Consider the following 17,918-nt stretch of genomic DNA (forward strand, 5'->3'; position numbering starts at 1 on the left):
TCTTCAAAGGTTCGGGAAGTTAATTCTATGGCAGCTAAGAGATGTTGATCATCAGTAAGTTCAGATTTGGAAGAGCGATAAATAGCTAGCATGGGAAGCATAACTGCAGCAACAGAAATGTGGCAGAGGACTGCATCGTAGTTCATCGTCTGGCAGTCATTTCGGAAGAGGGACGTAGGTCGATTTGAGGGATGATTTTACATAGACAATAACACTGCCATCCATTCTATTGTCTATCACATCTGAAAGCGGAGTAGATGATTATCAGCCTCCAAGACAGCAGCGTGCAACCAGGATTCTGCAATGACGACTACATCAGGAACAGTTTGCAAGACTTTGTCTTGAAGCCAGATGAGTTTCGATAGAAGGGAACATGTATTAACGTAGAGGACGGGTATTGAGTTTTCCGAGGTCATGCTGGGGGTACGAATTGGCGGGACAAGTAGGTTGTGTAGGACCACCCTAGATTACACTGCAGACTTCCAATTTGTTACTTGACCGGCTGACACCATAATTGGATGGGTCCATAGGTAGGACTAGATGATTTGGCCATGGCGAATTTTGAGGAATTTTTCAACCTTTTGCATTGAACTCTTCTACAAACCTGCACTGCCGAACTCTTCCAGGAGGAATAGTCTTCTTGAAAATTTAGAGATAGGTACTGATTGGATGATTTTGCTGCTTTGAGGAAGGTAACAGCTTCAGCAGTGGTGGAAAAAAATTATCTTCAGTGGCCTGGATCAGAGAAAGCAATCGGGGTGATGTGTCTGCCTTTCCAACTTGCACAACCTTGCGGATTTTGAGAACATGGCCTGTGCTTGACAGGATAGATTGAATGATATTGAGAGTGGATTTTATGTCAAGAGGTAGCATGTCAACTAGTGATTTTGTGGTGGGCTCCGGCACTCTATAATACTGCATTAGTGTGCAGGAGAATCTTAATCGTTGGGCGCGTTCATGTGATGGCCATTTTTTGGGATTCTTCACAGGTCTTCATGGGTAGAGGCAATCACAGCAGAATCTTCGGTACTTGTACAGTTTAATCAAGACATTAAAAAATGAAAATATCGAGAAAAGTTTAAATTGTATGTATGCGTTATGGAATGAAGTTCTCTGAAAAAAAAATTTCACTTAATTTCATCAAATAGTTTGTTTTTTTTACAGCGAAAAAACAATTTGTTATGATACCGAGCAAAAGGTTCGATTTTTAGGAAGGAAAGCTAGTATTAAAGATGGGGAGGGAGTGTTGGCGCTTTAACTAGAGTTATCTCCCCGTGGTGTGTTCTAAAAGTCAAACAAAAAGTTTTTAAAAATCCAAGATGTCTGCTGTCAACGCGCTCTCATAAAAACGTGTTTTTCTGCTGTAAAAAAACAAAACTACTCGATCAAATTAAGTGAAATTTTTTTTTCGGAGATCTTCGTTTCAAAACGGATACGTACAATATAACTTTTTTTTTTTTTGATATTTTCATTTTTTAATGTTTTGATTAAACTGTACAAGTACCGAATCTTTACATGTAGGGAAAAAGGCAACACTAGTATGGTAGAGTGGTGAGGAAGGGTGCCATCTTATTCTATGCTTTAAAGTTTTTGAGATAAGGATTGATAATTTGTATTATTCAAACTACTGTTCTTATCTTGGATGTTATTTTTACAACATTGGAACCTTTTTCAGGTGTATCTTGTTCAACTCAAGAATCCATACAGAACGGAACCTTTTATTTAATCCATAGAGGTAGCTTGCTCTTATTCTGTCAGCCATGACTGGGTAAAATTAATTTATAATCATATTTTTAGTATTAGCCATACTGAAAACTGAACATGCAAAAGACTCATGTAAAACTTTCAGTGCTGTAACAAATAAAGTTACAAAACAACCAGTTCTTTGTATCAATCTTCTACAAGTTGAAAGTTCAATACTCAGTGCATGTGATGGAATAGTAGTTTGCATAATCCAAATTATACATCATTATTGTTGCCTTGTACAGAATTGGAAACATAAAAAGATAGTTTTACTATATTTATAAAACATAAACTTGATAAAGAAAATCTTACCTGTCCAACACTTGGTCTCGCTTATCCGTAATGGCATCACTGTCATAATGCTGGGCAGAAATGAGCTGTTGTGAAAAAGCTTCAAGAGACTGAATTTTTTCTTGCTAGAAAAAAAAGTAAAAATTATTTCATACAGAATTAAATCTTTAAAAAGAAAATAAAACTATCAAAAAAAAAAAAAAAGAAAAAGAAATAAAAAGAAGTATGCCATAGTTTAGCAAAAGTTTCTTTAAATGCTTACTAGTAGTTCAGCCCGGCTTTGCTCAGGCCCTATGTACTGTTTATAACTTTATGTGCATATGTATATTAAAAAGTTTGACCCATGTCCAGGTAACCTACATCTAAAATTTCAAGTGTTTAGATCCAAAACTGGCGGTAGAGTTTGGTAGAGTCTGCAAAAGTCAACTCTTTCAACTTTGACATTTTTGCAGCCAAATTTTCACCCCAAAACTGATTAAAAAGCTTGCTGCATGTCAAAATACTCTTTAAGAATAATTTCAAATATTTAGACCCAAAATTTGCTGAAGAGTTTGTGAAAAACAGCAAAGGTAAAATCTTTTGAATTTTGACCCCTTCGCAGGCAAGTTTTCGGCCAAAAACAAATGAAAAAGCTTGCCCTATGTCTGAGTACACTTTATGTAAAATTTCCAATGTTTAGACCAAAAATTGGCTGAGTAATTTAATTTGGTAGAGACTGCAAAGGTCAATTTTTTAAAAACTTTGACCCCAATTTTGACCCCTTCAAATTGTTTTCATTTTAAATCAAATTAAAAAGTTAGATCCATGTCCAAGTAACCTACATCTAAAATTTCAAGTGTTTACACCCAAAATTGGCAGAGGAGTTTGGTAGAGTTTTCAAAGATCAAATCGTTGAACTTTGACCCCTTAACAGCCAAATTTCTGGACGAAAACTAAATAAAAAGATTTCCCCAAATCCCTATATTCCTTATGACAAATCTTGAGTCTGTAGACTGAAAATTGACAGAGTAGATTGGTACGGAAATACACACACACACAGACACACACAATTTCACTTTTCTAGATATACTAGCAATTTAGCCCGGCTTTGCTCGGCCCCTATGTACTGTTCATAACTTGCCCTACATGTGAATAAACTTTATGTAAGATTTCAAATGTTTAGACCAAAATTTCTCTGAGTAATTTCGTAGAAACCGCAGAGGTCAATTTTTTTTATCTTTGACCCCAATTTAGACCCCTTAACATTTATTATTTTTGTCTCAAATCAAAATACAAAGTTTTACCCATGTCCAAGTTATTTACATCTAAAATTTCAAGTCTTTAGACCCAAAATTGGCGGAGGAATTTGGTAGAATCTGCAAAGGTCAACTCTTTCAAATTTGATCTTTTTGGCAGCAAAATTTTTGCCCCAAAACTGATTAAAATGCTTGTCACATGTCTGAATACCCGTTATGTATAAATTTTAAATGTTTAGACCAAAAATTGGCTGAGTAGTTTGCTAGAGACTGCAAAGGTCAAATTTTTTTAACTTTGACCCCTTGGCAACTCAAATTTTCGACCCAACCCAATTAAAAAGCTTGCTGTATTTCTGAATATCCTTTATGTAAAATTTCAAATGTTTAGATCAGAACTTGGCATAGTAATTTGGTACAGACCGCAGAGGTCAAATTATTTTTAACTTTGACCCCAATGAAGGTCTTCTCAGGAAAATCAGATCATACGGAAGAATACTTAACATAATTAAATCCTTCTTAGATAAGAGAAAAATCCAGGTTGTCTTCGGTCATACATCTAAACAATATGATATAAATGCAGTCTATCCTTGGACCTCTATTATTCCTAATATTCATAAATCACCTCCCTGACAAAATTGTCTGTGAGATATATGCTGATGACACCACGCTCTATAACAGACACAACAGGGAAACAAATGAACACATATTTAAAGAAATGGAAGAAACACTAGAGGATGACCTCCAATCTGTAGTGGAATGGGGACAAAAATGGATGGTCATATTCAATGCTGCCAAGACTAAACTGGTTTCCTTCAATAATTACAAGAAACCTTCTCTACCACCAATAGCAATGGCCAAAGACTCTTTATTTGAAAGTACATCTTTTAAACTCCTCTGCCTAATGTTCACGTTGAAACAATTACATTGAGAGCATTGCCAGGACCGCTGCGAAAAAAGTAGGTTCGCTCTACCGTGCTAGAAAGCTACTAACGCCCGAAAGTATCCTGTACATCTATAAGGCCACCATTCGCCCATGTATGGAGTACTGTTCTCATATTTGGGCTGGTGCATCTGCTATTAGTCTCTTGCTCGTAGACAAGGTTCAAAGGAGAGTCGCCAACCTGATAGGTCCTGAACTGTCATCTAAGCTTCACCCTCTGTCCCACTGACGAAATGTAGCATCCCTCTGCCCATTCTACAAGTATTTTAACAGTGAATGCTCCAACAAACTGCAAGCACTTGTGCCCCACTCGACATAAATACCCCTGACAGGCAGCAAAATCCCACCCCTTCACAGTTGAGATCCCTAGATGTAAGAGAGCCTTCTACTCCAGTAGTTTCTTCCCCAGAACCGCTAGGCTTTGAAATTCCCTTCCGGGTTCCTGCTTCCCCAACTGTACTGACATGCAGAAGTTCAAGTGTAACGTGAACTGACATCTTGCTGCCCAACTCCTCACACAGTACCTCTGTAACTTATATCCCTGATAGTAGCCCCCTACATCAAAATGACAATGTGGCTTGTTTGGGGTGAAAATGTAATTAAAAAAAAAAAAAAAAAAAAATTTTTTTAATCCCTTAACATTTAGTTTTTTGGGCTCGTTGCATCCCTCTGTCTGTTCTACAAGTATTTTAATGGTGAATGCTCTGGCGAAATGCAGACACTTGTGCCCCCACGATGTAGACACCCTCAACAAAGCCGACAGGCAGCTAAATCCCACCCCCACACAGTAGAGATCCCTAAATGTAAAAAATCTTTCTACTCCAGTAGTTTCTTCCCCAGAACCGCTAGACTCTGGAATTCCATTCCAGGTCCCTGCTTCCCTAACTGTACTGACATGCAGAAGTTCAAGTGTAACGTGAACCGACATCTTGCTGCCCAAATCCCAACATAGTGCCCCAGTAGTTGCTGCCCCTGATAGTAGCCCCCTACACCAAAGTGGCAATGTTCCTTGTTTGGGGTGAAAATATAATTTAAAAAAAAGATCAATTTTAACAGCAAAGTGTTGCATGATGCCAAAATAAGTTTTTTTTTCAGCTACAAAATTTACAATTTTGCAATTTTTCCTTTTGGATTTTACATGCTCAGCAGATAAGTAAACGCATTATTTAAACATCAATAAAAAAAATTTAAATATAATTAAAAAAAGAAAAAGGGAAATTAAAAAATATTTTCTATGTAAAAGGCAAGGTAATTACCTGTGAGTTGATAGCTCTGTCAAAATCTTCATGTTTCTTGATAAGAGACTCTACATTATCACCATCGACTGTGTCTCCAGCCAGGAAGGCTTCACGAGATGCCATCCATGCTTCGGCTTGTTCACAATCACGATAGAACAGCTGGAGTTCAAGACATTGGTCCAACTTCATGCGACGGGTAATCCAAGCTCTGTAAATAATTCATTTAAAAATTTTTTCTTTATCTCTATATTAAATTGTGCTACAACTTCTCATATGCATATGACTGAAGCAATTTTTGTTTTTATGATTAATCGATTATTTACTGAAATTAAAAATGAGTTAAATATCAAAACAAAATATAAAAAATCCTATAAAAAAATTACAAATATGCACACAGTCATAAATTTTAATCTTTTTTAGTCTTTTTTTTTAATAGTTTCATAAATAGAAAATAAAACATTATCTGAACAAAATTATAGTTTTATAAAAAATTAATTCAAGTAATAATTTAGTGACCAAAAAAAAACACAATAATTCAATTTTTCTTACAAAATTCTGTTTTATTTAAATTAATGTTCTCATTTTGGATACTATTAGTTTAGTATCTAAATGGATGCATGGCTAATTATAGATGCATTCATTCAAAAGTATTATTCTGAAAAATATTCATGGATTTTTACTTTTTAAAATGAGCAAGTTTTAGATGGTACCAAACAATGCATGAAACATTGTTCAGTTACTAAGTATTTCATTTGTTTGAAAAAGTAAAATAGATTTTTCTGGAAAAAGAATACAATAAAATCCTTATATGGTGAAACATTAAAGAAAATCTATTAAAACTATGAGATCATTAGTAAATAATCTAAAAAATAAAATATCTGATTTTATTTTTTGTCAAAAGATAATTCTAAAAAAAATAAAAATAAATAAATAAAATAAAAAATAAAATAAATTTCTTTAGTAACTTGGTAAAATGTAACAATTTTCAAATTAATTTTTTTCTGCTTTTATTACCATTTAGGAAATTCAGTCAAAACATACATTTTCTGCCATTTTTCTTAAACAAAATTATAATCAAATTTTTATCTGTGTTGTAGATAGAAATAGAAATCACAAAATACATTTAAAAGAGAAAGATAATTCTGAAATTTGAGCAAAAATAACCTGAAAGTAATACTTACTGAGGCAATATAAAGTGAGATAAAATAGAAGTTTAAAATGGCACAATCAATCTAAAATCAGGCATGTCAAACTCAAGGTCTCTTTAGGGCAATAGAAGTCGATTTGTATTGTCATGAGGGCCACAAAAGTTGAACACGACCAGCTCAGACCAAAAGAGAAATTAATATTTATTGATCAGCAATTTATTTTTAAAGCTCATTACTACCTGTAAAAATGAATTTTGAGCCTTTATTTGTTTTTAAGTAAAACCAGAAAAGATGAAAGTTTTAATAAAAAAGTTTAAAAGAAAAATATACTTTAATTTTTTGAACAAAGGCGGTTTAAAAAAATTAACAAATTTTATCAGTAAATTCAAAAGTCAAGTCGAAATTTTAAAAATCTAAATAATTTTAAAAATACTTATGTGACAAAAATTAATGACCAATAAGTGGCTCCATGCTTAATTTACAAAAAATGTAATAAAATTCATTTTTCATAAATTTTTAAATAAAATCATTATCTTTTATAGACAGATTAAAAAAATAGTTTTACTGCATTTTTAAAGGGAGATAATCCTCAAAATTCAATATAACTGTTTAACTTTCATTTTAAATAAAGGATGGTAGTGCTAATATGATAAAAAATATTTTCAAAACGTAAAAAACTACACATTAGAATAAGGAAACTTTAGTTAATTCTAGTAGTTAGGTGCACCTTAAAAAAAAAAAAAAAAAAAAAAAAAAACACATTTAGGCTAAATTATTATTTAGCCAAGATGTTTTGTTGTTTAGTTATAAGACTTGACTTGACTACTATGCTTAACGTACCAAACCCCATGCCAAGGAATTGTGGCAGAAAAGAAGAAAATTTGTGTGGGCTGCAAATGTGTCTACAATGGGATGCCTGTGGTCTGTGTGTTTGACATGCCTGATCTAAATGATGTTCCAGGGGATCAACATAATTTACTTGAAATTACATTTCAGTATACATTGAGCACAGTAAATATAATAATGGATTGACTAAATTTAACAACTGATAGTTTGATAGTTATATCAAACTGTGATAAGCTATGCTCCCAAATTGTAGCTGATAATTTAGATTTTAGTATAAGAACGAATTTAATGAAATTCATCATCATCGTTTACCAAAGAAGAAAAACATGGCATGAATAATCTAAGAATAAGATTACTTACTGTTCCAATTCTTGTCGAGATTTAGCAAGGTCTTCCAGTTTTTGTTGTACCTCACCGCTAGCATAATGTTGGTTCTGTAACAATTGTTGGCCAAGCATTTCAAATGCCTGGAATGTGCCAGCTCGGGCATCAATTTCAGTGCGATGTTCCTGAGAAAGCAGAAAAATTGAAACATGGCGTGAAGGAGAAGGCAGTACCAAAATTTCTAAAAATAAAGTAAACAGAGAAAACCCAGATATTTTCTTTCATATTAAATACATAAATGTATACCAAATTAAAACCTTGTATTCTTTATTATAGTGACTTTTCTTATTTAATTCTGAAATATGAACAATAAGAAACAAAATAGACATGTGGTTTAAGACATTTTATAAAGTTGATGGGCATTGTTAATCATAAAACAATGTTTAGTCCCCCCCCTCCAATAAAAGTGAGAGAGAGAGAGTCCAGCTAAAAGTAAAAAACTACAAAACAAACAGCCACAAAGTTGGCATATTCTTGATCTCAATGAATAATATCTAAAAGTAAATAATATTAATTCTTTAGGTTTTTTTTCCCCAGTTATTTTTAATGTTATCAATTATATAAAACAGAGCTGAATGACTTACATTATTATTTTCAATAGAGAGAAATGGGTTGGGAGACATAGAAAAATGGGAAGAGGGAAAGAAAATGATAAAGAGACATAGATGAAAGTTTTTATATAAAGATGTTACACGCAAACTTCTATTGTTTTTTTATAGTTTAGGTGAACAAAAATAAAAAATTTAATGATAATTTTTCACCTTGATGAGCTGTGACAATATAAATGAGAAAAATTAAGCGAAATTGCATTCAAAACAGCAGGGTTCTCCAAAAAATTGAAGGATATATAAGAAGGGAGTCATTACATGAGAAAGTAGCGTAGCCGGCTAGAAATTGATTATTTCTGAGGGTGGGGTGGGGTTGGGGGTCACTGATGAAGATGGCATCAGTTACAGGGAAGAAAGAAAGCACAAATTTGGAAGCAAGGGATAGCTTTCTTCCTTCTCTTGACGATGAACTAAATAGATACAGTTGACCGGTCAAGTTCAATATTGCCAATTCAAGAGTATGGAAGGCATGAAAGACAAATTTATTAAAATCTAAGAAAAATATTTGTAAAAAAAAAAAATGGTTTAATCTGGGTTGCAATAAGACAGTTCATAGTTCAGTTGAAACCTCTGATCTAGAAAAAAGCTTATTTAATCAGGAAAGTCAGTAATAGTTTAAAATTTATTGCAATTATTTACAAGTTTAAAATTGTTTCAATATTTTCAAACTTAGAATTTTACATAATAAAATTGACAAAGAAATTTAATTTTATCGTTATTTTTTTCTAATCAATCAAGTTAAATCTTTTCTAAAACTTTATATCTTTTCTGTCATTTGAAGAAAATATTGTTTCGTATTAAACTTATTTATACAATAATGCATTTTTTATGTCAGATTTGCCACTTTTTTTTTTTTTTTTTACTAAAATGTAAAATATCTGGTAGAGTAAAGGTTTAAGAGCTGTTGGAACATTATAAAAGAACAGGCAATAATCAAACTACAGATACATTGCTAAAAAAAAAAAAAAAAACAACTTTGCCAAACAGGCACAAGATTTTCAGCTAAAATTTGTGAGTATTAAGTAGTATAATTATTTATGAAACATTCAAAACTTAGCTTTTTCAGACATCACCCAACTTGTCAATGAGGCAAAAAAATGAAGAAAATGGAAATATCATGACTTAAACATGGTACATGGTTTAGGGAGGTTACTTCATGTGATTGAAGGAACCAGGAATAATGACGGGTGTCAATTTCAGAAAATTATTTCTCTTTAGTGTTAAAATTGATGAGGTTACATTTATTTCAATGCAATAACAGAAAGCAAACAGACAATGCCTGGAGATATTAACAGTGGTTGAGTTAATCTCATCGCTCAAATCCAATTAAACATCTATGATGAAGGTTGATTTACCAGAGAAATCTCATCGCTCAAATCCAATTAAACATCTATGATGAAGGTTGATTTACCAGAGAAATGTCAGAAACATCGCAAACAAGATTCAAGTAATCAAAGAAAAAAAGTGTTTTTAAAATTCAAATGTTGCAGATAGTTTGTGAGGGGATTACAAAAATTATCCTATTGCAAATCAGAGTGTTACAACTAATTAAAATATGGTTCTAAAATACTTTATATAGTATTCTACTTTTAAAAAAATAATTATTGTTCTTGAATAAATTGGTTGATGAATAAAAAAAAAAACACTTGCAAATCTCTAAATTTTTCCTCACTATAGGTCTAACTTAAAAACACTCAGATACAAAGAATTTGGTACATACAGCCATACAAGAAAAGGACAATAGAAATACCAAAAGGAAACAAAAAAAATTAATGTTTTTTTTTTTAATAAAAATGAATGGATTTTTGTTTAATAATTTTTAAACTATTGTAAATAAATAGAAACAATTTTTTTTAATACTTTATTTTAGGATAAAGTAGTTAAAAAAATTGTTTCTCCAGAAACAAGTTACTTTATCAAATAGATTGGAGAAAATAAAACTAGAAATTTTAATAAATATATATTTAAAAAAATTATTTCAGGTTTAATTAAACAAAGTTTTATTTTATAATTGCATATTTTAATACTGAGTAAAAAAATTAAACTGTTTAATATGAAAAATAATTATAATTGCAAACTTTATTCACAAATTTATCTATAGTGATTACATTTAATATGCCAACATTTGTAATTAAGCTTTTGTATGAGATGAATAGAGTTAAATAAGTTTAAATAAATTTATATTTAAGAAAAACTGTTAAGACATTTTGATGTATGTCCATTTACATTTACAATAAGACATAAAAAAAAGAAAAACAAACTTGGAGAAAATTTGAAAACAAAATATAAAAAATTTCAACTTACAATCATGCATCATTAAATTTTTTTTTTTTTTTTTTTTTTTTTTTTTTTAACTTTGAAGCATTTACAATTTGTGTTTAAAATATATGTATCAAGCAAAAAGTTGTTATTTCTTAATGGAAGGGGAAATCATTTTATGTTAAAAAATGCTAACTGTTTAAGTACTAATTTATCCTAATAAAAAACTGCACATATATATTCGACAACGTTGAAGTGAAAAACAAGACTCCATTATTAGAAAAAGCATAAAAGTAACAACTAATTATAGAGGGGGAAAGCAACATGCATGATGACCAAAAAAGATGGGTAGGGGTAAAACTTGCATGGAACTGAATAGAAACAAAATTGAAAACAAAAACCAAACAGGAGAGCAGACATTGGTTATTGTTGCCAACTAACTACAAAATGTTCCCAGGCAACTAAAAATGGCAAGACAACACAACACAAGGTTTCAGTAACAAATTGAAAACAAAAAATTAATAAAATTAAATACAATAAAACCAGCAACAAATTTTGGTAGTGGAGATTAGAACAGGTAATTTGCTAATTGACACACAAGGCAAAAACAAAAACATAACAATCCCACAAATTAGCAGTAAATAATTTGAATAAACTATCATAAGAAAAACAAGCAATCAAAAAACAATTTGAAAATAGATGTTTTGTTTAGTTATTTTTTAGTTATTTTTTGCTTTTCTTTATCATAGTATAAATTAGCAATTATAAAATTTGTAAAAATATTAAAACTACATACCCGGCAATATCCGGGAATCTTTATTTTCATCTCACTTTTTTGTCATCTTTTTAACTATGCCATTTTTTAACAGGATTCTAGAAGTTATATTTAATTTATTACAGTATCATTTAGTCATTAAATTATTAAATCAAATTGTTATCTAATTAAGCTGCTTTAACCTATTTATAAAATAGTGATATAAATAGTTCCAAAAGTTTCAATATTTTAATACACAAAGATTTGCTAAGAATCAAAGAAATCGAAATGCACTTTAGTGAATTTACTTTTGTAGTTAAATCATTTCTTTTTTAATGTTTAAGTACTTTATGGTATTACATTTTTAATTTTAATTAAAAGTAAAATAAAAAATGTGTAAGACATGTAGAGATAAGAAACACACTAAACACAAGAAATGATCACACAATTTTCTTAGTTATTTTAATGCTTCAAAATTGAAAAATGCTGAGTTTACGTAATTCCTATAGAAAGTATAACCAATATTCCAAATGAAAATAAATCAAACTAATCATTAGTTTTAAAAAGAAATATAAGTACAAGAGAACAAGCAATAATTTCTATTAAACCAAATTCCTACAAAGAGCTAAAAAGACAAAACTGAAAGTGAAGACAATCAGCGCACTTGTCACATGTAATCTCTTCTTTTTCATAGTGTTGAAATAAAAGTTTGCATTTGCATGATTTTTTTTATAAAAATAAAATGATTACAAAGACAATACTGAACTTCTGATCGAATGATGCAAAACAGTTGTCCAAATGTAATCTAACTTATAGCTGGGCACAATTTCATAATAAGCATAAATATAACAAATCTACTCATTTCAGAAACACAAATTAATAAAAGTGTTTTAAAATATTGAATGATAAAATCAAAAATATAAATTTATCTATGAGATGTAAAAAGATGTGACTGGATAATATTGTTGTTTGCTAAGAGTTTCTATCCAGAAGATAAAAGCAAGCTATAATTATGAAGAAATTGCTTCCAGCAGTAAAAAAACAGGATGCAATCCAATTGACCCCAGTTTACAACATGGGACATATTTTATAAAGTAGAACTTTTCTAAAACAAGAAGTTAAAAAATTGAATAGTTAAAATAAAGAGCAAAAACAAAAGAGAATTTCTTTAACATCCAGACTGACATGTGTATATGAAAAGAGTGAGGCTTTAATAGTAAAAGCAATTTTAAGAATAGAAAAATTACTCAAGACAGAAAGATTACAAAAGATTTACAATAAAAAGACAAATTTATCAGATAAGATTTAAAGAATTAAAAAAGAAGGGATTTAGCTCAAATAGTTATGAGTAAAAAAAACTAAATACAATTTCAACTATTTGTACTCAAACTCTTTACAAAAGAAACAAAATGCAAATATAAATTCTTAGTACATGATTAATTCTATAGAAAGAAATAAAATCACATAACTTACAGAAAACAAATTTATAAATGATTTGAGATGAAAATAATTTGAAGGGATTTTTTTGCTTTAATTCTATTTTACATTTTTACTATAAATTAGTAAACTGACTGGTATTTATTCTTATCAACAGCATAGTCATATAATTAGAAGTGAAAACAAAAATTTATATATTAAATAATTATAATTTTATCTATTTTTTTTCTTTTTTGAGAGTTTTTTTTTTTGTTTTTTTTCTTCAAAAGTGCCTTTCTGTACATTTTTTCATCTGCAGGTTGGCTTTTTTCTGCAAGTTCCAACTAATTAGTAGCCAATTCATAAAATATGGATAAAAACTATCAAATGAAATACTAATTGCAACATATATAAATTATGTCTCGTTCTTATCCTACAATTAGACACGGGTTTATTATTTCTACTGATGCTTCACTATATATATATATATATATATATACACACACATAATCTTATAAAATGTTTAAAACACAAGTAAAACAGGTCATTTAAAAATGATAAATAGCTAATTATTCTTTTTGAATAAAATAATTCAAAGTTAAATAATCTGTAGAATACACATTGCCATGCTTTTCTTTACAAAAAGAAAAAATCTGTAGAGGAAAACAATACACATTTTTATGTTAATTAAAAATTCACTTTAGGTTGGGGAAGGATGAGATTAGAAAAAGGCAGGGTTAGCAGTTTCATGACATTTGGTTATTTTTCAGGAACACAAAAAAATGTTTGCCTAAACAGGCAACAACAATGGAATCGGACCGTTCAAAGACTTAACTTTGCTGCACTTGCAATCGAACAAGTGAAGAAAGTTATTTTCAATATTACAGCAAACATTTTCACTACTCAGATTTTGTGAATCAGAAGAGACAAAGTTTATAGACAACTGTCTAATGCAAAATATCAAGCCTATATAGGTTTCAATAAAAAAAAACTTTAAATTACTGTACGTTAAGTTTTATTTAAAAAAAAAAAAAAAAAAAAAAAAAAAAATGGTGCTTCCTTTCAATATAGAAGAACGATATTTCTACAAGGGAAGCAACTATAAAAGAAAAAACTCAATAGTTTGAAAGACTACTTCCCCTTGTCTTGAAGCAAGTGTTTTTTAATTCTGTACAATTTAAAAATTACAGTTAATAAAATTTTGTAAATCATATTTTTGTTAATTTATTATAAATCATTGTTTAAAAATTATACAGAATTATTTTTAAATTTAGATTAATGTAATAAATTATTTTGGTTGAATTTGGCTGGTTAATTTTTCATGGTCCTTAGATAAAACAAGTTTTTGGTCATAATGAGATTTGGTGGAATTATTTTTTTTCAGCAAGCAGCATTCTTATCTTGAATTAGAACCCTTCTTTTCACATGATTAAATATACAATAACTCATCAACTGATGAAATTTAAAAAAAAAATGTAATCCTTATCTTTCTTTATAGGTTATTTTTATTGGTTAAAAGTTTAATTTCTTTAGAGAAAAAAAGTGAACTTTCATAAAAGTCACCAATGAGGAATCAATATTCAAAGTAGAATAAACTTTATTAGTGAAATTATTCAGAATTGAATAAAATTTTGAGAGTTTCATAGAGAAAAATACTATGCATTTAGATTATCAGCAAGACACAATGATTTTTTTTAAGTGGGTGTTGTATCTTGCTTTTAATGAAAATAAAATGCAAATAACATTTTTAAATGGTTTAGTTTTGTAAAAGGAATTAATTTTACCACTTAACCCTATCAGCCTTATTTTTACAGATTTTATTCATTGGTATTTATTTAGTAAGCAATACTGATAAGTTGATCATATGTTAATGGTGTATAGCAAGATACAGTGCTACATGTTTGTGGGTGTAAATGTTTACACATACTGTAAGCACATAGAATTTGCAGACATATGTGGATGCTTCCCACTTTCATGGATAAAATATCCTAAGATTTTCATCTTGAAAATTAAAAGTTATAAAATAGTAAAGATATTCTCATTTGAATATCTTTACTATTTTATAACTTTTTAATTTTCAAGATGAAAATCTCAGGATATTTTATCCATGAAAGTGGGAAGCATCCACATATGTCTGCAAATTCTAAAGTGAACAGTTCATTATTTCCATAAAAAAGATTTGTTTCTGGATTCACACATGGTTTGAGGGGTAAAAATGTTTGTTGGAACAGTCCTCACTCATTTAAAATAAGTGCCTGTTATTGTCAGAGCAGGCAGAGACACCTAAAAGGCTAGAATCATAAGTGAATATCATTCCAACACACACGCACACGGGGCAAGCTCGAGTCTACCTCATCCTCCTCCTCTTCCTCTTCAGGGTACTGCGAGATTCCATAATGGCTCACAATTTCAGAACTGAACATCTGCAAGATGGTGATATGTTGTAATCATTGGCACCAAAGTACAAGACAAAAAGAAGGAACAACCAATAATTGCCGATTAGTAAAGGTTTGATTGTTAATGAAAGATGGGGACGAAGATTGGAGTGGGTTCAGCATCATGTTGGCTTTAGAAGAGGAATTATTGTATGTAATGAGTTGTAAAAGAAACTAAAAAAATATGGATACATGGTCATAATTTTTATTATTTATAATACAAATATTTCAAGGTAGGATTATAATAAGTTAAAATAAAGGTTATTATTTTTAGAATAGTAGTTTAACATTTGTACAAATATGTATACAAAATGGTTAAACTTTTTCATTTTAATGGAAATAAAAATATAAACAGGTATTGAAATACATTTACATGTAAATAAACTTCTTATTGAATCTGACATAATCTAAAACGTTAAGTTTTACTATTGTACAAAACATTAAATAAACAAAGTTTTACAGTATTTGTTAAAAAGAAAAATTTTCTTGAAAGCAATGCAGAAAGCAATGCACTCAAAGATTAGATCAATAGTGCACATTATAGTAAGACCAAGAATACTGAGATCATGTTTCTTATATTACTAAAAATAATATTTAAAATAGTCATCTTTTAAAATATTTCATTGCTTTGGGATATATTTTCATTTTTAAAAATGTAGAATTATATAATTAGCTAGATTAACTAAGTAATAACTATTTAATCTTTGCAAACAAGACTGAATTGAAAAAATTTATTTCAGCTATTTTCATACTTTAAATAGATATTTCATGATTGATAGCATTATCTGATATGTTGTTCTAAAGAAAAGAAATGGGAAGAACAGCAGATGATGAAATGGGGACAGCTATAAAAAATATTTTTCATTCATTAGCTGATTTGGTATAGTCTTTTTTTTATTGAACATTGTATGTATTATTTAATGCAGCTTCAATTTAAATTGAAAACCAGTTTTTAAACTCCTACAAATATTAATGTATTTTTTTTTTATTTACAAAGTATATTACAACACAGGACATGATAGTTACATAGATAGGCAGGATGACCCATTTAAAGAATTATATAGCTCTGTTCATATGAGCATTATACAAACCTGATGTCTCTCAAGTAGGGCCTCAGCACCAGTAACATCTTTAGCTAGCTCATCTGAAGATACAAGTGCCATCATACTGTTGATCCAAGAGGTGAGATCTCTGCAAAGTTGGGATAAAAATATGTCAAGTATTATCAACAATGCTGTATTAAAATGCAGAGACAAGACTTGTTTGCAGTTTCCAAAGAATTATTTTGAAATGCAATAAACATGGTCAAAAAAACTGAAGAATTTTAAAATCAGACTGGTCAATTCTTTGACAGCATAGAATATTACAGAACATATTTTTATAGTAAAAAAATAGTTTACCTGTAATCACTAAGGAAACGTTGTAAGTCATAAGAATCCAACAGTTTAGATTTTCTAGCATCAGCCTAAAAAATAAATAAATTACAATGAAAAAAAATCAAAAACCCTTGCATTTCTTTTTTATTATTTAAAACTTTGATTTCTTTAACTGCTTGAAACCTATGTTATTTTTTAAGGAGATAAAAAGTGTACAGTACATTTTAAAGACATTTTTTAATTGCTAAACTTTAAATATTAAAATTAAATATATTTTCTGCTTCATAGTTTATTGCAATATCTTTTGTCTAAAAAAAAAAAATAAAGAAACGAATGATTTATAAAATTAGAAATAAAATATACTTACCTTTGTTGTCAATTCATTCCACATCTCATTGATTTCTGTTTGATGTTCATAAATGCTTTCGGCTTGGTCAGCATGTGTTTCCATTAAGCGTTTTGCTGAAGAATCAAGGTCTCTAACCTAAACAAATACAAGCAATAATACAAGTAAATAATATTATGTAGTGAGTCATTGTTGCAGTTAAAATCTTTAATATCAATTTAAATATTCAGTTCAATTAAATTATTAAAAAAGAGACCGTTTGGTGTTTTTAATTAATATTTTGTTTTTAAACGGTTAAAATGTTCTTAATAGAACTATTAAATGAATAATCTTGCTAAATAAAACATCAACAAGTTTAGTTCTTAAATCTTTTATACAAATATAGAATATACATTCACTATTGTCAGTTATTGACAAAGAAAACAATATTCAAGAAATAAGAAATAAAACTTGGAAAACTTGATAAAATATCAAAACACTAGGAAAACAGGTTGAATCTTTTGAAATAATGTTATGAAAACAAAAAAAAAAAAAACATTCTTACCTTCTCTCCAAGAGCAGCTAAATCACGTTCTACTCCCTCGTGTTTACGTTGGAGAGCCTGAACACTGCTCAAGTCAGAACCATAGTTATCATTGTTCAAAGCATTGTCTTTCTCATAGATCCAATCCTTGGTCTCATCCACATCTCTACAAAAAAATGTAACCAATTAAGAATTGCTTTATAGAAAAACATGGCATAAAAATTCTTTCTATTGTTTTCTAAACATTTTTGTTAAATTATTCCTTACACAAGCAATGCATAAAATTCTAAGAAAATAATATCATAAAACAAAAATAATGTCTGATTCAATGCAAGTTTGACATTTTAATTTAAACTGAGCTTTGAATAAGTAAAGA

The 17,918-nt window shown here is 29.5% G+C and overlaps 1 protein-coding gene across 16 annotated transcripts in view; it reads right to left on the reverse strand.

The window, feature by feature from the left end:
• The window catches only part of LOC145286048 (spectrin alpha chain-like), a 132,536-nt gene that overhangs the window by 40,302 nt on the left and 74,316 nt on the right, over nucleotides 1-17,918 (reverse strand). For 11 of the 16 annotated variants that reach the window (XM_080134683.1, XM_080134690.1, XM_080134688.1 and 8 more), the window contains exons 29-36: nucleotides 17,564-17,708; nucleotides 17,041-17,157; nucleotides 16,698-16,762; nucleotides 16,389-16,488; nucleotides 15,214-15,285; nucleotides 7,802-7,950; nucleotides 5,466-5,655; nucleotides 2,056-2,159 (exon numbers count right to left, since the gene is read on the reverse strand). In XM_080134683.1, coding sequence (XP_079990809.1) covers nucleotides 2,056-2,159; nucleotides 5,466-5,655; nucleotides 7,802-7,950; nucleotides 15,214-15,285; nucleotides 16,389-16,488; nucleotides 16,698-16,762; nucleotides 17,041-17,157; nucleotides 17,564-17,708 — 942 coding nt within the window. The remainder of the gene's footprint in view (nucleotides 1-2,055; nucleotides 2,160-5,465; nucleotides 5,656-7,801; nucleotides 7,951-15,213; nucleotides 15,286-16,388; nucleotides 16,489-16,697; nucleotides 16,763-17,040; nucleotides 17,158-17,563; nucleotides 17,709-17,918) is intronic. The other 5 variants (XM_080134695.1, XM_080134693.1, XM_080134694.1 and 2 more) reach the window with 1 other exon arrangement.

The sequence above is a fragment of the Euprymna scolopes genome, chromosome 10 (assembly GCF_053919585.1).
Source record: "Euprymna scolopes isolate OS-2025 chromosome 10, ASM5391958v1, whole genome shotgun sequence".
Lineage (NCBI taxonomy): Eukaryota > Metazoa > Mollusca > Cephalopoda > Sepiida > Sepiolidae > Euprymna > Euprymna scolopes.